General features: G+C 41.2%; 1 protein-coding gene across 1 annotated transcript in view; it reads right to left on the minus strand.

The window, feature by feature from the left end:
* PTPRR (protein tyrosine phosphatase receptor type R) overlaps positions 1-23,415 on the minus strand; it is a 153,375-nt gene that overhangs the window by 29,601 nt on the left and 100,359 nt on the right. The window contains exons 7-8 of the mRNA XM_075501717.1: positions 7,204-7,390; positions 499-583 (exon numbers count right to left, since the gene is read on the minus strand). Of these exons, the coding sequence (XP_075357832.1) occupies positions 499-583; positions 7,204-7,390 (272 nt within the window). The remainder of the gene's footprint in view (positions 1-498; positions 584-7,203; positions 7,391-23,415) is intronic.

Genomic DNA, 23,415 nt, shown 5'->3' on the forward strand with positions numbered 1-23,415 from the left:
AGATGGAAGTCCACTATAAGAAAGGATAGGATGCACTTGCTTTTTTTAGTCTGGGCCACTTAACATTGGACAGGATCCCAAGTAGCTTGACCCAGCCAGAGGGAATTCAATGACTGCAAGACAGTGTGGGCTGTGATGGAGGCAACAGTCTTGGTCCTCTCATCCTCCAGATCAGGGGAGCTACTGCGAGGCACAGCAGACCTCCCTCTACCCATCTGCCTGACGTGTCCCCCGGAGAAAACCAGCATGCACCCAGGCTGCATTTCAGTATGTGGTCGGGATGCCACCAAAGTATGTACCTACTAAGGCATCCAGTGAGAGTTCTTCATTTGCCAATCCTACAGCACTGGACTTTTGTTGTCTTTCTACATAGGCTATAAATATGTTTGTGAATAGGTACACAACGACCAAAGATAAAGACAGCTAGATTGTCGCAGCAATATGTTCTCAAAGCAGAACTGAATGTCATAGTAGGAAACCATGGGCTAACTCACTTACTTGGCAAAATTGTTTTATAGCGGTTTTTAGTTCCATGACTCGGGATGTCAATTTCTTTGGGATCCACAAAATTCATTGGTATTTCCTATAAAAAATAAATTAAATCAGATTGGTGTTTCCAAAGGAGCCATGCAGGAAATTATCACCAGAAGGCCATCTGCTGTTACACAAATGTCTTTTGACATCAAAGTTATTAAGAAAAAAAGTGGTTCCCACCTCAAGTCTGTCAACACCCTTCCTTTAATAAACACAAGGAGTTGCATATTGAAGGGGTGACTTCCAAGGAACACTTCTGATGAATTATTAAAAGCAAAGTTTTTACAGGATTAGGAGAGAGGTTAAAATACACAATAACTCTAGAAAAGTGGAGTTGAAAAGTGCAGTACTGTAGCGGAAAAGCGCAACATTTTACATAATTGGCGAAGGAACTTTCAAAATAATTAAATATTAATATATGGCAAACATTTTTTTTTCGATCTTGTGCAAAGCCCTTAACAATGTCAGTCAAAGACCTTACTTGCTTTTTATAGAAACTACTAGAATGAAGTGCCTTTGCATTCAGTGCTTCAAAAGTGTAATAAAAATCTGAAGCTATTATTTCTCTTTATTCTCATTTTGATCTTTTAGTGACTGACCCGTGTTGTCTTCTTTAAATACGTAGATGTGCAAGTAACTAATGTGACAGTTTGCTTGAAGTTCCAAAAATATACAAATGATAAACTCCTGAACAACTTAAAATTACTGTTTTTCAAATTGTTTGTCAGCATCAAAAGTAAAAATCTTCCACTTTTTCATTGAACAAAATGTTTCACTTGGTCTAAGGGGGAAGAAGAATAATTTTGATTTTGAGGTCCTGCGATATTGTTAGTGTTCTTACAATTGAATAAAAACAACCATTTGAAACATGTAAGGATTTTTTTCCTGATTGTGGGGCATGTTTTACCAATGAAAACAATCTGGCAAAATCACACTGAAATGCTTCAGTTGACTCAGTTCTTCATTTTTCACTGAATTTTTTTGGCCGTGACTATTTAAATTATCTTAGGGTAAGCTGGAATTTGATCTTCAGTAAATTAATACTTCTACTTAAAAGCACAGTCATTACTAGAGACTTGAAAACTTCATTGGTAGCCTGGGACATTTATCCAAAGAGACAGCAGCATGTTAAATAACTGCCTTTTACACACACATAGGAACATGAGGAGGCACAAAAGGTATGTTCCTGCCCTATTGAGTGCGAAGCCCCCTTGACTTGCACCACTGGAAAATTTACTTGAGGATTTTCCTCAAAAATCAGCCGGTTTCTAACTCCACGGGCACAGGCCTGCCCAGGGCTTTGGCACAGATGAGATGCATGGCGACTGCCCTTCGGACCCACGCTGTGGTCCTGCTCAGCATGACTGGCTGCTACAGGCTTTTGTGAGAGGAAGAGGGACAAGACCCCTAACAGCTTGCCCAGGATGCATCCAACAGCAGGTCTTTACATGGGTTCACCAAGCAGGGGAAGCTATCCTCTTTTCTGGTTGAAGAGAAGGCAAAGTTAAGTAAAATTTAGATGGGTCAATATGAATTGCTTTGATTCTTTTCTGCTTCCCAACTTGGCTTCTGAACATCTTACTGCATGAGGCTGCAACTTCTGTGTTGGTTTTTATTTCTCTACCTTCTCTGCTTGATGCCCATGTGTTTAGTGCGCCTTCTTTACTCTCCCTCCCTCCTTCACTCAGTTTCTTCCTCAATCTCTTCCTTGCTCTTCAGCTGACTCCTCAAAAGAATGACTTGCTGCCTCTCATTTCAGACCAGCCAAAGTGTTGCTGCTAAGGCACACCTTCCTTGCAGGTACTTCACCCAATCCTTTTTCATCTCCCTGTACTGTCATCCCTATGATGCCTGTGCTAAGGGCAGGATGTTCTCACTTGTAAGGCTCCACTCCCACATAAACCTCATCCCATTCCTTCAGGTCAAACCATCTCATGTTTATCCTGCTTCTGATGTCCCTTCCACCTCCCTGGAACTACAAAATGAGCTCCCACACCCCCCTCATACCCACCTCTGACTTCTACCCCTTCCCGGTGGTGACCTCTGTGAGACTCTTCTCCTCGGCCCTTGGGCTCCGAATTGTCCTAACTGGCTCTGGTATGGGCTGTAAGCACCTTACACTGGGCTACTGGCTGACCTAGAGCTTCCCTTGTGGTTCAGTTCTGGCTTAGTATAGACACCACCGGCGCATGGCTTCTGAAAGGTTTCCCTGCTCAACTATATACCAACTGAGAGAGAGCAATACATTAAGCCTTTGTTTAATGTGACCTATGTCTCTCATCTACAGAGACTGGAAAAAGATGTCTGAGGAAGAGTCCTCTGCCTGCAAAACAAGAGACAGTGGTCAGTGGGGCTCTACCAGCCACCTGGCTGTCTCCCTCTCGATGCCTGCTGAAATTTTAAAATAGTTCATCAGTTGACAAGTTACTGACAGATGGAGAAATGCCACCGACTTGAAAACAGAAACACATTTCTCTGGGCCAGCAAGGTCAATTAATCACTTACATCCTGTAAACACTTTCTAGTCAGTGGGCTCCTCCCAGTAGTAAGTACTTGTGGGGCCAAGGGCACAGACAGAAATCTGACAGTACACCGTGGATCACAGCCACAGACAAGTCACTTACTCTGAAGCTGGCTGTGAAATGCAAGAGATGATTCCAGAAAAAAAATTAGGATATTATGAGGATAATGTTCCTGCTAACATGGGGGAAAATAAGCCCAGCAGATTGCAAATGGCATGAATGTGCAAATTAGCATACAAAGTCTGTAGCTATATACATAATGTATATAAATGTTATTAAACATATATACATATTATATATAAATAATTACAAATAATGTATAAGCCACACACATTCATGTGCTCAGTTGCATGCCTGCAATCATACATGCATATGCATATATGCCTTTGTTCGTGGGCTACTTCACCTCTCTGGCAATACTCTTCTAATAACAGCTATTCTGGCTCACATTAGCCTTTAAATGCTGCAACTGTTCATACACTCAAAGAGATATGGTTTGGGTCTCTGAAAGCATTGAATAAAATGTGGTAAATTTACAAAAATTCAAGCAAATGTTCATTGTACCCATCCCTCCATTTTTATGAGAAGCAAATTTTATAGATTTAACAATCTGGCACCTTCCCTTGCAGGACTGTATTTTCTGACATTCCAGTATTTCAGGAATAATGAATTTTTCTGTTTTGTCACCAACTTCAGACATTCTGGCTTTTGAATAGTAGCAGCTCAGGCTACTAAAGAAGTGTATGCTGGGCAATTTATGTTTCTTCTTCCTTGCAAATCAGGTATATTCTCCCACATAAAAGTAGCCAAACGTTTTGTCAGCATTAAAAAACAAGAAGGAAAATAGCTCTTTTTTCTTAATAAGTATTATGGAAAAATATTTTGATAGTAACTTACCAGTTTTTACAATTAAAAAATGAAGTTAATGCCCCCTAAATTGTTAATAAAAAAATAAATTTTAATTAAAGAACTAAAAATAACCCGAAACTGCTCATGTTTCAGTTTTCCATTGAAAACTTTGAACATTTCTCCACTTTTTGCACACTTGGAAGGTTTTCATAGGAACTAATAATTTTAGACTCGAGATGACTGTCTTATTGTATTTCTTTAGCTAGTTAAAACAAGCTGAATGAGCAGAACGAGTGAGGCTTATATATTGCGTTCTTTGCATGCCTCAAGTTCCTACTAAAGTGATTATCTGCAGCAAGGAAGATATTAAACAGATACTGTTCAACAGCTTCATCCTAAAACACATTTTTAAAAATGGTTTAAAAATGGAATAGACAAGTCATGATCTTTCCAATAAAATTCTGTGGAAACACTGAATGGCCAAAGTCATGTTGTACACCCCTGAGGGACAAATAAAATGTGAGTCTCTATTGCCCCAAAGCCATGCACGGATGCTGTGTGAGAGGATTCGGGTAAATAGGATTCTATGGAGGTGCCAAGTTGTCTGTACAAACTGTCTCCTAACATGGGGGGTTTAAGCATGATGAAGTTATTTCTTCTAGCTTTCCTGCCTAAGCAGCAGAATGGCAGAGAACCGATGGCACAACTGGTGATAAAAGTATGTTGGATGCTTATAATTTTTTCCACGTACACTTTCTGACCAATTTTTGGTAAAACAACTGAGGGATTTATTTTTCTTAAGCAAATGACTTTTACTGTAAACCCTGGCTTTTTAAAGGTGAATAAAAGGACTGCTTCTAGGATGCAATTATTCATAATGAAAAACTATTTTTAGAGTAAGTGGCACTCATCATCTATTCTATTGACTTACATGCACAAATGGAAAACGAAATGAAACCCAAGGGATCACGTGCTCTGGCATGTTTAACAAGAACTGAATTGTTTGTATGTCTTTGTTAGACCTGTAGTATGCTCAAGGGGTTGTATAGGTCTTCTGCTCTTACATGCCTTGTTAGGATAGACATTTCTGTGTGGCTCTATTTATTAAATTTGAGCTATTAAACCAGTCTTAAAAAAGCTTTGCTTGTTTAGTTTAGTTTGCTAATGAGTTGTAAAAGCTAAAAAAGTTAGGCTAAGGTTGGGTTGGGTAGTTGGTTATGTTAGGTTCCTCCTCTCTGGCACCCTCTGATTGTAATTGGTAGCAAGGCATCTGAGGGAACTAGAACGGGACAAGCTTTTCTTTGTATTGCACTGGTCACCTGATAGACCATGAATAATCACTCCATATTCACCTTCTCCTTGCTATCATGATTTTATAGGCTTCTGTTAGAGCCTCTCACAGCCTCTTTTCTAGGCAGAAGAGTCCTTGTCTATTTAGTATCTCCTGATACAGAAGCTGCTCTAGTCTGTGATTATGTTTGCCATACTTCTCTATGTGCGAGGTGGAGAGATCAGAGCAGCATGCAGTTGCGAATGCAGTACAGATTTTTCCAATGTCATAAAGATGTTTTCTATATTATTCTCTAGTTCTTTTCCCAAGATTCTTAGCTTTGTATTTCAGAACCCATCAAAGTATACAAAACTATTTTCTCCCGAATGCATAACATTTTATTTATCAACCCTGAATTTCCTCTGCCTCATCACCCTCATAAAATCCTTCTGTAATGACTTTGAAGTCTATTTTTAATTTTACTACCCTTGGTAATTCAGCGTCACCATCAAACTTTGCCACCTTACTATTTACTCCCTTTTCCAGATGACTTAAGAGCATCTTGGTCAGTATCAGCTCCAGAATAGATGCCTCTCGGACTCCACTGGTGACCTCCTTTTACTCTGAGAAGTAACCAATCCTTCCAGTGCTACACTGTGTTGATTATTCCCCACTGTATTGCATGTGTTCATATATCTATTGGCTTCTTTCTTTATTATAATTTCTGGAATTTCTCTGATTTAGACATCAGATTTCTAGGCCTGCAGTTCTCTGGATCTCTTCTGGAGCCCTTTTGAAAAACTCCTGTTACCTCTGGCCCTCTGATTCCTCAGCTGCTGGGGTCCAAGCGCTAGGTTACACCTGCCCAGTTAATACCTCAGTAATTGCATATATGAACTCCTTTAGGATTCCTGGGTGAATACCAGCTTATTCAAGTGAGTAGCTTTTATTCTTTTTATTGATTTGTTCTAGAATGTCTTCCATTAACGTTTCAGTATCAGACAGATCCTCCAGCGACCTGTTTGAATCTACTCCTGCCACAGAGGTAGGAAATTCCCTAAGTTCTTCTGTGGTCAACACAGATGCAAATCATGCAGTCACTTCTTTCCTATTGCTTCACCTTCTCCAAATCCCTTTTCTACCCTTTTGATCCTCTATTGATCCTTCTACTCTTTGGTAAGCTTTGTGCGTTTGAGCTATTTTAAAATGAAGTTATGATTTTTTGTTTAATTCAAAGCCTTTTTTGGCCTGCCTTATTCAGCTTTCACATTAGACTGGCTTCAGTTTATGCTCTGTTCTATTTAGCTTGTAAAGAGTATCTCCTTACTTCTGATAACCTCTTTCATCTGGCTGTTTTGCAATACCAGTCTTTTTCAGGTCTTCTTAAAGTAATGTTTAATAATGTGTTTTCCCTGAGTTTTTCTGCTCTGATTTGTTTCTACCTGGCCACTGTCTTCATTTTAGATTCTTACCCTTGTTGATATTAAATAAACTTGTAGGAGACTTCAGGTTTTTTGGTCTTGAGTATATTAGGCTTGCTGTATGGAGTGCTTGTTAAAGATGTTTTGGACTGACTGATGGCGGGTGTCCCTGTCTGCTCCAAAAAAGTCATTTATAGTGACTAAAAATTTAGTCTTCAAATTACAAAGATACGTGATGTTTACATGGGAATAAACAAAATGTCCAATTATTACTGTGTTTTCTGTCATCACAGCTTTTGTGATCTCTTTGAAGCTGTCACAGTGTTACAGTCCTGACTGTTTGTACTGTAGCTCTAATGCGACATTTATCCCATCTATGAATGGGACTTCAGACTGAGAGGAATCTGTATTATCTATGGATATAACTGACTTACTTATCTGTCTTTAGCACATAAACATAAAACACCACCTTGAAATTTATCTAATCTGCCCTTGGGAAATGATTCGTACCTTGACATTAAAGTGTTGCCCAATTATTTTTTCCCCACAGCTTCTGTTGTGCCAATTATGTCAAAAATCCTCATTTAAAGCTTGTTGTTAAACTCACCATGAATTCTGTTTGAAGTAAATGAGAACATGCAACTGCGTCTCGAAGCTGCTGCCGTGTCAGGACGCGGCCGGCCGACTGTAGGTATTCCATCGCTACTTTTTCTCGTGGGGTCGGCACAGTGACAAAAGGTTCGACACTTCCCAGACTGCTCATATCCAAAGTCAGTGAGACATTGGAGCCTCGTCTGTGTTAGAAAATAATTAAAACAGCTATATCAGATCTGTGTTACTGTAAATCCCATATCCATGCAGCTGATCCTGAGTTATTTATGCCCCTTGACTTTTTGTGTAGTCACTGGGAGATTTGGGTGTGCAACGACTGCAAGACTGGTTTCACTGGAAGCACTGGGTGGCCAGAAAACCAAGATTTTACATATCATCCTACCTCTTGAATCTAACAACTGATGCTGCAAGAACAGTGTGCTAGGGAGCAACTATTTGGATTATCCTTGAAAGTAGAAACTGCTCCCTATATGCTGCTTAATCTTTATGGATGTCAAATGTGAAAGTGATATCTTAGCAAGGAAGAAATGTTTCACAGAAAAAAAAGGGGATCTATTTCTATATTATATATATAACAACCTGGAAATAAATATACCGTATGTCAGCTATATGTTTAAGAACCTACTAAAATTAAATATACAGCATGGAAGGGAAAAAGTTATAAAATCAGCAGAAATAAGCGGAAAGGCAGTACAAACATCATGACTACCAAGACAGTGGACAATGTCTCATGTTAGGTAGGAGAGAAGGGAGAGGCAATAAACCACAATAAATGAGCTGCATCCCAGGAGAAGGAATGGTCACACGCTTAGAGGGGTTATTCAGAAATGCCAAACATCTCTTGCAGGACAATCAAATTAATCAACATTTCACATTTCTACAGGAAAATAAAGCTGGATTCAACAACACCTTTGAGCTGTGAAAATACAAATAAAGCACGCTTCTGCGTGCTTGGTATGAGCGCTACCCTTTTGGTCGCTTTTTCCAAACAACACTTGAGAAAACTGTCTTTTTTCATAGTTTCAACCCATTGATCAAATGTTATCTACCCAAACCTTAACTTTAGGTGTATTGATTGCAATAAATCCATGCTCTGTGAATTGTGATGACTAAACACACATTTGTAGGCATTAATCAAAGTTTTTGTGTTTACTAATCAGAAATCAGTACTATAAGACTGTAAGATTCAGCTGTCGGAACTGGGCTACAGATGCCCAGCTCAGTGTAAATGCCTCTAACATTTACCAAGCAGCTATGCACATATAGACATATGACAACGCAACCTCATGCCTACCTCTGCACATTATCGTCTCTCTGATAATGTATGCTTACAGCGGAGTTCTTTAAGCTCTTAGTTGCTCTACCATGCTCAGATATATACAACCACAACATCAGATCTCTGTCTCAAGTCTCTCCTAATAGTCATCCTGCCGGATCAGAATACAACTCTACAGCTTGCCCATTTCTAAAATCACATATGTCAGTGATTAACCATTTACTGGTTAATTCCTTATCCAGTGACTCCAGTTTTCCTGCTAGAACTCTGCATGGTTGGGTGCATTTCTTATCGGCAGGAGAACTCCCACTGGGTGAGTGTGACTGCACAGTGCTCGGGACACTGGGATGTTGTTAAGGTATAATTGTCCCTTTTGCAGTAATACCACATATTATTATAAGTATCATACAGACATCATCAGATAGTATCTGTGAGGCAGGTTGCTATTAATATTAGGGGAATGCTTTCCTCTAGTCTGCAGCAAAAGTTGCTTGTGTTAATACTTGCTTTTTACTGCCCTTTCATTATTTATGGGTGGCACATAGGTATTTGTATGCACACATATTTGGGCAAATTACTTGTCTTTTCAGACACTGTGACTCTTTACTTAGTGCTGGTGTTGCTGTTCTGTTTTCTGATCTTCTGCCACCACAATAAGTATTCTTAGGGTTTATTGCTTTCTTCTTTGTTTGTAACCTTATGAACATAACACTGTTTTTTTTGTTCTGACACAACTTTGATGCACTTCCCTCCCTCTTATACATGTCAGCAGATCCTTCAGTAATTATATTTTAAATCAAACCATTTCTATCATGTCAGTCTGCATGAATAGAAATGACTTCAGTCACTCACCTGTCACTTGGCGAAACACAAAACAACAATGGCCAAGAGACAAGACTACCTGGTGGAACTGGTGAATCTCACGTTGTGCCATAGTGTCCATAAGCCTATTGCAGCTTAGGTGGTAGGTGGGTGATAGCAAGAGCTTTGCTGCCCAGGCCCGCAGATGGTAACAGTGAGTCAGTGACAGAAGCAGAGGTGGGAGAGGCAAGATGGAGCCGAGGCGGCCGCAGGCAGCTGGCTGCCTCCGGAGGTATACGGGGACAATTTCTGTTGGCAGAGGGAAGTAGGTGCGGTATGATTCTGCTAATTTTGCTAGGAGGTAGGCAGAAATGGAGCAGCATCTGGAGCAGAAATGACTAGTATGAGATATATGCATAGGCTACCAGTAGTGCTCTGTGGCTCGCTACATACCCTGCATCGTACCGAAGCCCCAGTCAGCAGTACCAGTGCTCATACCCAAATCTGGAGCCGTGACAGCCTGAGAGGTGGGCATGCTGTGGGCCAGCTGCGGTGGCCGCTCTCTGCCAGACCCTGCGGGAGGGTCCTGGCTCACATATCCGTGCCACCTCCCCGGGGACTGCCCCCACCTGCGGGGAAAGGCAGTCCCCCAGCTCCACGCTGCTTCTCAAGGAAAACATCCTGGAAGACTGCTTTCTCACAAAAACCCTCCTGCGAAAGCAGCTCTTCTGACCACGACTAGCAATTTATTCCACGGAAAAAGGCAGTCCCTCAAACAGGTGGCTCTGAGGGTGTGTAATGCAAACCCAATCTTTTGAAAGCAATCCAGAAATCCACAGAAGAGGTATGCAATGAACCTCTCCAAAACTGTTTAGGCTACCTTTGGTTGAGAAATGGGTAGCAATTTAGACCCAGACATACTTCTGGGAGACTCTACTGAGATTTCCTAATAGAGAGGAAAAGTATTCGCATTGTTCAGTAACAAAGTACAGTGAAAATGTTAATATTTTCTTTGGCTTTTACATTGTTATAACTGACAGTCTTGGCAAAAAGGCTATTTCCTTTTTAACAAGAACAAAAAATATACCTGATCTAATTATAGCTTTGAGTTTACAGCTTTTACCATTTATGGGGATTATTGACGAATACCGGTGTTGAGGATCAAATAACTTACTCTGGAAAGAAGAAATAGTTTTTAGCTGCATATTTAACACATTGAATATAAGGCAGAAAAGAATCACCTAAAGGATAGTGGTCTTTTTAGAAAGTCCATAAAAGGATATACAATAGATAATAGCTCTAAAGGTAATTCTTCCATAAAAACAAGCATCTCAGAGAACACTTTTGAAGAAGTATGCTTCACTTAATAAAAGTTTTTAATAATGTTTACATTAGCAATACTAACTATTGCCAAGATTAACATTAACCACGTAGACTTCTTTATGGCATTCAAGACCACGCTGAGGAACAGGCTGAGAACAGGACGTTTTGCCTTGTCTTGAAAGATCAGGGAGGGCCTGAACCCATCATGCTCTTGTATGTCCTAATAAAAGATGATTATAGTCTCTGGTCCTGCTCTCGACTCCAACAGTTTCTCTATAACAGTTCCTCCAACAGTTAAATTCTTCACTTTCTGTAGGAAAGAGTAGAAAGGAAGAATTCTCTTCTCTCTTACTGGTGGAAAGAGGTTAGGTAGTGAGCCCCACTTTTCCCAGCTTACTGGAGGAACTGCACAAGGCTGGCCACAGAGCAACAAGGAGGAAGCACCTAATCCAAAGTCTACAGACATTTTTGGTAACTACCGCTTGTCTTCAATAGGTTTGAATAAAGAAATCACAATCAGACCAGTGGGACCAGTGACACTGCTAGTCAGACAACTAATTTTTCTTGGATCCCTCCACACACACACGCGCGTGTGTGTGTATATATATATCTCCTGACTACGTACATGTAACCTTCCATTTCAAATTAGAGTGAAGGAGCCGTACACGTGCGTCTTCCCTTATTTCTGAATATTTACAACCCTTTTTTACCTTCTAAATAACTTTACATTCTTTATGTTCCCCATGTTAATAGTCTGGGCCAAATTAGAGAAGATTGTGTAGTGATACACCTCCCCCAGCATCCCCTTGAGATTGTGTCTTGATGGGGAAGAGCATCATGTGAGGAATCTGAGGAATTGTAAACATTCGTGACAACATTACATTAAAATCAGCATGAGACTAACTCTTCTGAAGTTTAACCAGCTGGGACAGCCACCTCATCACTGGGTATGTGAATAAGTGCAATCAGGAAACCACTTGTGTCTGTGTATTGTCTAGCATCCCAGACAGGGTCTTACTACATACTCACAGCCCTCTTTTCAACTGGGTAACAGGAACAAGTCCACTGATGAGAATCCACTGGAGTATTTTTAATAACACATTTATAGAAGCAGATTTTATTACAGACCATGATTAAAAAAAAAAAAAAGATTAATTCAATGTTTGTTTGAAAACTCTCAAAAGGAAGCTCCACCTGTCCACCTCGGAGGGCCACCAGGTTACTAAAGCCTATTAATCATTAGCAAGGTCATTTCCAGGTCTTCCCTGACCCTAAAATTAAGCCATAGCTGGTGATTATGAAAATCCAATTACCCAACACGTTTTCCCAGTTGTTTATTTAAGCTGGGTAATTTCTTTAAATACACGTTCCCATGTTTATTCAGCACTCCTGAAAAATGCAACGCCCAGATTCCCGGTCCTCAGCTTTTCATTCTCTCTAGTGGTTTTGGAAGCAGCGGTGATGGCTGCTGCCCTCCAAGAGCCATTGCCCTCCGACCCCGGCATTGCAGACGCGGGAGGCGCTTCCTTCTGCGCCCTCGGTCCACCGTCCCTCTGCCGAGCTTCTGCGCGGCCGAGGCGGGAGCTGTGTCAGCCGTGCAGGTGGAAGGAAGACATTAATTAGCGGGAAGAGCAGCGCTGGCTGCGGCTGCTGGGGATAGAGTTTGCTTTGCGTCCTCAGATCCCGCTTGTACCAGGGGATGCTCTGCAGGGCTACTCTCCCTGGGCTTTACTGCAGGGATGACAGGAAAAACACCGCGATTCCCCTGTGCGTTTTATTTCTCTAGTGCTCACGGACTAGAGCTCACGGATTAGAGCTCTCTAGAGCTCACTAGGTCTAGGCACGGGTCCTGATTCTCTTCCCTTGCTGGTCCATCTCATCAGCAAATGCACTGAATTCAGGTGGGTTTTGCACTGCTGCAATTGCACTAGGAGAGCACAACTAGGCACGTGGTTTCCACCACTTACTACCTTACTGGTGCCAGACTTCACCTGCTTATCTAGTTTTATGTTTCAGTAGGTAATTCAAAGGAAAAAAAAAAATTTGTAAAAAAGGACAATGGAAAAAAATATAGGTCTCAGTTTTCCTGCTGCTTTTAGCAAAATAGCTAAGAGAAAACATGGTCGTGTAGATGAACAAATGTGATACGTAAAGGTGCGGTGGGGTGTGAAAAGCATAGTAAATCAGAAAAGGACATAATGTTGTTGTTATTAATCCTGTATTTCTATATAAAATAAAATAGGATACTACATAACTCCCACTGACTTCATCAAGAAAAAACAGCATTGAAAAAAGAAAACAGAATGCAGAAATACAGAGGGGTTAAAATAATCTTTGCACAGGACTGAACATACTGCCATTTTCTTTCAGCCTTGGGCAAACACTAACACAGATCTTCTAAGAGATGACTGAGACATTTCTTCACAAATCCAGATTTATAATATCCATTACAGTCAGTCCGCAGAAGATTAAGAGATGACTCTCATTTGCAGTTAAATATAATCTGATAAATTTTGAAGTAACATTCACAGTATTGTTAAATAGTTGCTTCTAACAAGCCTAAGAATGGTTTATGTATTTTTCACAAATGCTTATATATGATTCTTGCTCTGTACATGCTAGCCTGAAACATATATAATCACCTTGTACTGCTTATATTACTGGATGTCTTGGGAAAGTAGGGCTGAATGAGAGTATGGTTACATTAATGGATGTAGTAATCTCTCGGGTTTTTTCTGACCATCAGCATACTATCATCTCAAACAAGTCTTCTAAGCATGTGGTAAAGCTCCATTATTGACCGCCCAAACTTGAAAAAAGCCGATTCATTTTTTCCCAGGTCTACATTCTTTTCTTGGAAATGCAGAGCTTATAAGTTTCAGTCTTCTGTTGTGCTGCAGCACATATTAGAGAATATTCTGATAGAAAACTCCACAAGTTCTGATAATATACAATAACCCATTAATGTAATTATCCTCTCATTTACTCCTACTTTCAACAAAGGTCAATTAATATCATCAGTATTAGTTTGATAAAATAATGAATAAAAAATACATTCTGTAACTATGTGAATGTCATCCTAATAAATAAATATTTGCACATAGTACTTATTGCATATAATGTACTTTCTATTTTTACACTCCTAGGTGCCCTATGAAGCATTGCCATACAGATGCTGTGATTGGCAGATCCGTGATATAACTCAGTTTCCTAAATGATCTCTGCTTTGCTGGCTGGCAATTCTGGGTTGCCATTGGTTTTCACTTGAACAAGTGCTGCAGCTTTTAAGAACCCACTCAGACCTGGGGTTATCGACACTTTTAAACAAAAAAACCCTACATCACACCCAAACTGAAGTACTAAAAAATCAGAAGCTGCCATCAACCAACCAACAAGGCCAAAGAAGAATTACTGTTAGAAGCAGGACTAAAACCCAAGGTTCCCTAAATCTGTGTCATTTCTCAAGTTACCTTAAGTCATTTTGCAATCGTCATAGGTACTCTTCTCTAAAGGAAATCCCTCTTCAACCGATTTCAAGATTCAGTATTATTTATGTCAATCATTTACTTAAATAACAACAGCAGAGGAATACAAACTGATTTTGATAGAAAATCTGTAACTATGAATACAAAATGACTGATGTACTTTGCATTAAAGGGTAATATGCATTATGGCCGGTCTAAATTGATACAGCCCGATACCTTGAAGGACTCAGCTCATGTTTGGTCATTTCGCAGCAACTTTACTATGCATGAAAATAAAAAAATACAGGACCAGAGTTCCACCTTCAGCACTCTGGTGTGCAGGTGGTCAAAACTTGATCTTTCCCCCTCTCCTGCTATCCCCTGACATACCACTGCTACTTAAAACACCAGAAGTTACCCACTGACCTCCTATCATGCCTAGGAACAGTGGACCTCTCTTCTTCTATAGGCTCCTGGCCTCATTTCCAAAGCCTTATTCCTCCCAGATGAACCTTCCCCTGGCTCTGATTTTTCCTCTCCAGAGAGGAGATTCTGGACAGATAGGCCATTAGCTCGATGCTTCCACAAGCGTGCTTAGCAATTCAATCATTAATATTACTGATATTTATAATATTTCTACTCTCCCTCACAGTCATCTGCACCCAACACAAATCCTGTAGCCATTTGTGTGGGCAGCCCGATCTCACCAACCAGAAGACCTCATTTACAGTGCAGAGGGAGTAATCTGGATATAACACTGAAGCTAATACCTATCGCCAGAAAGCCACAGATGGAAGATATTTAAGCTCAGGACTATAAGGGAGGCAATAGGATGAAATATGCTGATCCTATGCATCTTCTTGGAATGAACATCTGCCATTTCTGCTCATGTTTGGTCTCTCACACGGCTCTCCTCATAGTATTCCAGCATTGCGTTATTATTTTTTCCCACTTATTTTCACTTGAAAAATGGATGATTCCTGCCTCTCACTTTGAGGAAGGGGTCTGGAAGTGACAACAGCAAGCTGTGTGCCTGCTGAAAGGAGAAGAGGAGGGATAGATACATGGCTGTGTGAGGCAAGACTTCCAGTCCTCTGCAGCTTCCTAGCTATGAGAAACCTCCCAGCAGCACCTGGCAGCATCCTCCAGCCCCCTCTGCATCCATAGAAACTGATCAGGAGCCTCAGCTGTAAAGTTTAAATAGCTTTTCTGGAAAGTGGACACACTTCATGTTCTCTCCAGAGGGTCTGATCTTGTTCCCACAGCCACGAGCGAGAGCAGGCCAATACCTCTAGCACTAAATTGCAAACAATTCTCAGGATCTACTCACAGCTCAGCATGTCAAAATGAACTGAGGAAACGGTTTTGACAAGTACTTCTGGACTAAGTTTTAAGCAATCAGTATCTGGTTAGGACAGGAATGGCTCAATATCCTGTAGAGGAAAACAGCTGACATGAGAGTAGTTTCAACTTTCCCTCTTTTAATCATGCCTTCTAATGTACTGCCAATTCACTCCTGTTCTGCCCTCGATAAGGCTACGCCACTCGGCTACGGGAACTGACTGTTCAAAAATGCAAAGCTTAGACAACCTCCCATCTTTTCCTGTAGATTATTTCTACAATCAAATTGCATTTTGTCACGCAAACTTCTCTCTCCAATAAAATTTGAATGGTAACATAAAGCTCTATTTCTGATTCATATTCACATATATGTGTTTTCAGCATGAGTGAAAACTGAGTTGAATGTTCAGAAGTAAAAATAAATGAAGATGCTAATTTGTTGTGCTTATTTGAGCTGTTTTTTTCAGAGCTGAATAAATGTTTACTAATTTATGGTTAATTTGCTTTAGATGGTAGAGCTTTAATTGAATGCAGTCTTGTTTATTGCTATTATTATCTGCTTGCATTGCAGCATTGCTCTATTTCATGCTGGAGGCCTCATTCCACGAATGTACTGGATGACCTGTTCTCTCTCTGATTAATGCACACGCTAATTTAAACCAAGCTACAATGAATATAAACAAAAGAGATTAAAAGAATAGGGAATGGGAAAAGAGAATGGAGAGGAATAACAATTAGCTGCTAGGGCTGCACAGATTAAACAAATGCACAACTTAATGAGCTCAGATAATGTATTTATTTAAGGTAAGCCAACAAGAACTGTTAAAAAAACCCACATATTCTGTCTGCTGTATCTTTTGCTTGAAAGGTAGAAAAAAAAATCAATTTGAAAAATATTTTTTGTCATACTTGTATGAGTTGCCCCTCTACAATTTCAGTTCGTAAGTACCTCCATGATGCCTTGGAGGAGCTGTAGCCAGGCACCATCATTTCCCATCTAGATCTCCTGTCCAGGTGCAAAGCCTGATTACTTTTCCCAGCTAACGCAAGGCTCACTTCTTTGCTGAGCACTACAGCATGCCCAGAGCATGCTTGCCTGCAGTATTCAGAGAACTGTAGCCTGAGAACTGATCTAATAAATGAGAACGGAGAGGTGCAACACTACAGCAATAGCTTCTAGAAAGTTCTTTTTTAAGACTGCTTAACTGGGATTTTTTGCTATTTAGTTGGTCAGCCCTATGGTAAACAAATAAATAATGGACTGATCTTAGATTTTGCAGCTTTTAAATGAAAAAAGTGTTTGTGTTTTTTTTCTTTTTTTTCATAACAGAAGCCTTATCAGTAAGTCCATTTAGCTTCGTGCATTTCATACTAATTAATCTCTTAAGCACAAACTCTACCTCCGTCCTGCACCTGCTGCTCATTTAAGGAATATAACCTACAACCCTTAAATCCAAACAAGCAAATATATAATCTATTCACACATTAATGTCCTTCAATACTCTTTTGAGGCTTTAACCAAAACCAGCTGACCTCAAAAAAGACATGGGTAGGAGTATTCTTAACATGTATGGGCAGTATCTTCAGACAGTATCAGTAAGAGAAAATTATTTTTTATTGTGACTTGAAGACTAATCAGTACAATGAGTTCTTTCCTGGTGAGTTTGCCATTTGGGAAAGACAGGAAGGAACATCTGGGAAAAGAGGCGTTTACTACACCCTGTCAACCTTAAGATAATAAAAAAGCACATTCCTTGTTTATTTGACTTGGTCTTCATTATCTTTAAACTACTGCAAGTGTCACACAGAAGATTTCTAAGCAGACAAATGAATTGTTAGTGCACTTTGAAGAAATTACTGAACAGCAGCAGTTCCTGAAGAATGTAAAACCTCCAGACCCACACCATTGCTCAACAGAGCTGCGCCATCTATGGACATTCCTAAAGGGAGCCGGCGAGACTGCTCCACTCAGGCACACAGTGGACAAAGCATCCAAGGCTGCCTGTACAGACCAAAAATCCTTTTAGGTCACACACTCTGGAAAGCACAGTCCCATTTCCAGAGTGACTTATGTGCTTAAGGTATACTACGAGTTGATGGGATTTAGGCTCTTAGAGACAGGAACCATATATGTGCACTTAGGTCTGCCATTTAGCTGCTGCTGAGTTTCCAGAGCTGACAGCTAAGCTAGGTATATAAACCTTCCTTTCTTCCCAGCTTTTTCTTCTTGATTCACTTTAGTAGTCTGGCTTTCCAGCCTTGCTTTCTATGGAAAGGCTTGCCCAAACAGGTATATTAATGTGCAAAGTGCCTGGATTCCCTTTGAAAATGAAGTTTAGGAAATCCACTTAGGCTTGCAATTTGAAATGGAGCAATGCTTGAATGCGTTTAAAAGACAGCTGTAAATGTCTGCATACCAAGGTGTACTTTATCTTGCACTTCAGAGATTAGATAGACCTTTAAAAGAGCGGTTGCCAAGCTGTACAGTCCCATTTAGGGCTGAGCGGCTGATGAGGAACAGACAGGTAAGTGACCTGGAGCTCCTTTCTACAGAGCTCAGCAGATCCCTTGAAGGCCACAGCCCTGGCCACTGCCTGCCTTCATCAGAGACGTTCCTATAGGGGAGTGCATAGGCTGGGCTCTAGAGAAGGGAAATGCATCTGTACCCGTGCCCAGAGATGAAGACATGGGTCAGAGCGAAGGCTTTCTGGATCTAGTCTTCCTCATACACACCATCAATGAGTCAGTACAGACTGGAAATTCCAGAGCAAAACAATTATAATTGCTTGAGATTCATAGTTCTCTATTAGCAAAGGATTCACGGCATTAAGAAACTTAAATCACTTGATTTAAATTCACGTCTATGAATTTGAATAGAAGAGGGAAACGTGAGGACTCTGATAAAAGCAGTGTTTTCCTCTAAATGCACATTGCATTATGAAATAAAGAGAAAGGAGAAGTCATATCTGAAAGATAAACCAAACTCCCTCCCAACCCAACCTCCACCCCATCTATCTCAGTACACATGCTCTCAATACACAGGGCTCCATACAGCTAATGATGTAACACGGGTTAGATTAACATACACTGAAGGGAGTGATGTAGAAATATGAACGTAAATTTGATGTACTTTGTAAGACCAAAGGTTGCCCAGTATCCTGTTTTCAACAATGGCCAGCAAGAGGAGGTTTAGGGAAAGAATGCAAGAACAAAGCAAGCAGGAATTACTGATTACTTAATTAACACTGTTACTTATTTTTAGTATGCCCTCCAGCTTCTGGCAATCTGTAGTTTAGGAACATCCTGAACCAAAGGTTGCTTCCCCATCTTTGTGTCTGGTGTCTTCCCTCCTGTGATTTTTCCTTCAGACAGCTTGCTTAGCCCACCTTATGACCTCTGCACTGTCCCAGGACAATGAGCTCCGTAGCTGGGAGACAGGCAATAGTGAACGCTAGACATGGGGACTAGAGGGGTATTTAGGCCATCTACATTTGGGAAAAACCTTGTGATGAAGCAGAAAGCACTTATTTTATTCCAATCTTATCAGTAAATTGCAAATGCATTCTCTGTAGCCAGAGGATTACCTTTGGGATTAATTACAATACCAGCTTTCTGCTTTTCACAATGCCACCTTCTTTTGCAAACTTATTCAGTATTGTGCTCTGTGGGCCAAATTCTCTTCCGAGATACCTCTATAAATCCACTGAGGCAAAACAAGCTAAATAGAGTCTAAAGTAAAACAAGACCATGCAAATTGGATTTATTAGCTGTTGTGTACTTTCCTGCCGTTTTGATTGCTTTCTTCGTTTGTTGTAAGGCTACGCCGTTACGTCCACTGTCAAATCCAGGGAAAGGAACTGAAAGCCTCTGGACTATGCAGCCGTCCTCCGGTGGAATTTGCTACAACTCAGGAAGGATTTGAGCCATCTCAGAGACAGGAGATGTGGCTGCCAGGGGGACGGTGGGAAGCAGAAGCGCCAGCCCTGGCAGAGGGGCAGGCTCAGCTGCCTCCTGCCCAGCACCGGCCCCATCTCCCACTGGCAGCACGGCTTGCCAGGGAGCTGCTATTGGTCATCCCGAAGCATCGGGACCAAGCTCCCTCGAGAAACACTGTACTTTACTTAACGACATTTTTCTGTGTGGGAATTATATACAGTACTTCCCCTTCTGATGCCTATCGCATATTTGAGCAGTTACTTGAAGTCGCTGTGTTCTGTTGTGCTCCTGTTATCAAATCACAGTATTGACATAACAGGGATAATTATAGCGACCATAAATTAATAACAACAATGCATACAGTTCGTTAAGCATCAAAAGTATATTCTTTGATAGGGAACATAAGGGAAGTCTCTGTCCCAGAAATAAATACCACTGTCGTAGCTTCTTACAGACTCCACTGGTTAGAGAACTGAATGAAGAGTTCAAGAGTCCAGGTATTTTATGAAGATATGGCACTGATTTGCAATATCATCTTGGATCAGTCACTTAACCAATTAATGTCTCACTTGTCTTACTATGAAAATAATAAACAGAGCTCCTGAAACATGTTGGCCATACTCAGCGAAGGTTCAAAGTCAAACCAAACTGATACATCAGCTTGGATGTGATGGTATCAAAGCAGACAAACAACTCGAGCAAGAACCTGGCTGAAATGTCAGTGTCGTATGACATCAGCTACTGCCTCTGGGCAGTATTTCTTGGGCTGAGCCATTGTCATAGCATACTCTGGGCATCCTCATCTCTGCCATGATGCTATTGCTCCTCCGTTTCCTGAGGCTTGCCTCATTGTCAGTATGCATCTACTACCTCGTCTGATGTTTAGATTGTAAGTTTTTTGGATAGGGGATCATTTCATTTTTGTGTGTGTATGGAGCCTTGCACAGATCTGTGACCGAGGCTCTCAGGTACTATATTAATAAAAATGCTAAAGTGAATTTCCCACAAGAGCTGAGAAATAGTCTGACCCACAGATTTACATGCAGTATTCTTTGAAGAAAGGTGTATTTGCAAACAAGGGACATTTCTGCTAGCTAGCAATGTTAAGCTTTCTGTACGTACTAGCTCTGAGTGCGTAAGAGATCTCTGCTGAATTTCCAGAACTGTTTTTTTCTGAAAAGAAGCAGTATAATTAGTCAACTGTCACAATTTGTAAGTGTTCTTCTGACAATGCACAGAAATAAAATGAATTATGATTGCATTCAAAGAAGAGATTTATGGCCTGGAATATTAACTGATGGCTACAATATAAGCTGGATCCTTAGTAAGTACTGTCCAGTACATGGCTTCCTGCAATTCAAAAATATACTTGGATATTTTATATTGCAGTTTTGGAGGTGCTTTGATGTTTTTCTTTTCTTTCTTTAACTGTGTTCTGTGTCTGTTCCTAACATCTTAAATTAAGGGGAACTGAGCTAAATTCAGCTTTAGGCTGCCCTGCAGAACAGTTGGCCAGAAGGAATTGCATGATCGGTGAGAAATACATTCCAAACCAAGAGGAAAGGTAAATATTTCTGGTTTAATTTGAGGCATTGGCCTTTTTCAGACATTAATAGGAGCATTCAAGGAGACTTCTATAAAGCCCCCAAATCTGAAAAATCAACCTTTCCTGTAAATTTCAAACCCCTGTATATCTGGTAGGGATGCTCTCTTCTACATCAGTTGTTTATTTTACCGAAATCAGTACCTGTGGGTTCTAGTCAAAGACTCATGAGATGCAATGTACCTCATCCTGTTTATAACCCAAGCTCATAATGAAAGTGTGGTTCTCTTCTCCTTCTCTTTGTTCCTTAGCATGGCATTTCCAACCTGCCGATGTGAAAAGGCGATATATTTGGTTGTAAATGTCACAGATGGACACATCCTGCTATGGGCTGAGCCGAGATACTCGGGGCATTCAAGTTCAGCTAACGTGCATCTCCTCACTTTCCCAGATGTCCCACTCTGCCTGCACATTAGGACAGCTGGTGAAGCAGCCACAGAAACCCTGCCCTGGGATGGTAGACCACAGAAATGAAGCAGAGGCAGAGAGGAGCTGAGGAAATCAGTCACTGGAAAGCTGTGCTGGAGTTTAACCCTCTGACCAAATGGCGCTTAAAAACCCAACCCGCTGCTGGACAAGACAAGGGGATTACTCACACAACTCAAATTACTCATGTGCCAGGGCAACGGCTCGACTGATCCTAGGCCTGAGAATCATTTAAATATTAACATGGGTATTCCCCCTCGGTTTCTTGTGCCGTGCGTTACTTTTCAAAAGATCAGCTGGACGAATCACTGCAAAACCACCAAAACTGTCTACCAGATGGCGGCCACTGATTAATTTGTCTTAACTTATGCCAAAAAGGAAGAAAATGCGATGGGTGGAGCAGTAAAGACAAGCACAATCAACATCCGACCAAACAGGGTTTCCTGTCACCTTGGGAACGACACTGATTGGCACTGCAGTTTCCTGTGTACAAGCTAAAACCAGTAGCAACTGGAGTAACAAGAATAAACGCCAGATAAGAGACATGGGAATACAATAAAATTATTACAAAATTCCTGACTAAATCTCACAAGATGGTAAAGGCAAAACCAAGGGTAGGCATGGGCTGCATGCTAAACTGAGCGCTCCCCAGCATCTGAGAGAAGAGGACTACGAAGCTGCCACAGAAGAATTTCTCCAAACAAGGGTGGGCTAATTTACCTGAATTATCCACTCCCAGAAATGAATGTCACGTGCTTTGAAGAGCTTTTAGTTCTTTGCAAGAGGAAAAAAAAGGAATGTGGGACAACTTAAAGCAGAGATGCAGCTAGGAGTGGAAACGTACCGTCTACCCACACTAATCTGAAGTAATTTGCAAGAGGTGCTAGAGACACAGGGAAAAAGACTGTGGGTGTAAGTTTGGGCGATGGTACATAGTTATTTGCATCTATTTATTTAGATCGTAATTCCCACAGAGTTTTGCTTCAAAGAGCTCTAACCACAACCAAAACACCTTCTCAACCAGCCAGGAGTCAAATAGTTAAAGTACGGTTTATAAAGGGTCTTTGTTAGGCTGGTGCCTGAGTTCACTTCCCCTCCAGAGAAAGGGGACAATTCACATTCCTGCCCTCTTCCTACACTGCAGATAAGTAAATATGTCTGTCATGGGTTGGACAGAACAGACGTTAGTGCAACTCAGAGGTCCAGCGCTTGCAAAAAGTTTTCAGGGTGACTGTGCACTAACAGAAATGATACACAAAGGCAAGCTGGAGGTAAAGCATTATTCTCTCTCCAGTCATGAATCCACGTGCTAAAACAGACCTCTCGGGCACTGAGCAGGAGACCCTCAGAGCTGGATCCCACTTCACGTTCCCCGTTACGCAGACCAGTTTCACTCCCACCTCGGTAGCCCAGGTTTTCAGCCCTTGCCCTTACCCTGTCACCCAGAGGGCAGGTGCCAGCAGTCACAGCGTGGCCTTCCAGCTAGTTGAGATGGCCTGAGGAGGAGGGAAGCCACGATGCTGGGCTGCAGGGAGACCCTGCACTGAAAGGAGCATTACTGAAAGGCACAGCCCTTAAGCAGCTGCCCATGATCCAGACTGCTCCCCTCATGTCAGCTGCTACACCAGCTGTGCACTTCTCCATGTGCAAGCTCCATCTAGAAAAAGAAATTAAACAGTGCCAGGAAACAGTCCCAGGCACTGAAACTCAGCAATCAATATTGCTGTATTTCAAGCCTTGCAGCCCTGGCTTGTTTTTAGCCTTTGCCAACAAGAGTGCTCCAAAGCAATTCACTGGCACAGTTTGGGAACCAGCACATGCACAAACCATTCCCGGTAGGCAGTCTGCATCCAGCCCCCGCTCTTTTGGAGGTAAAGGGAGCTTGGCAGCATGGACACAAACTAATCTCTGCTAGCTGGCCTCAGTGCAGTAAGTGTTGCTGGGTGTATTGAATTTATTAGTGCATCTTACAGACCAGGACAGAATATAGCTGAGAGGTCTGCCAAATGCGAGAAACGCATTTTTAGGTCCTTCAGA

This window comes from Mycteria americana, chromosome 1 (genome assembly GCF_035582795.1).
Source record: "Mycteria americana isolate JAX WOST 10 ecotype Jacksonville Zoo and Gardens chromosome 1, USCA_MyAme_1.0, whole genome shotgun sequence".
Taxonomy (NCBI): Eukaryota; Metazoa; Chordata; class Aves; order Ciconiiformes; family Ciconiidae; genus Mycteria; species Mycteria americana.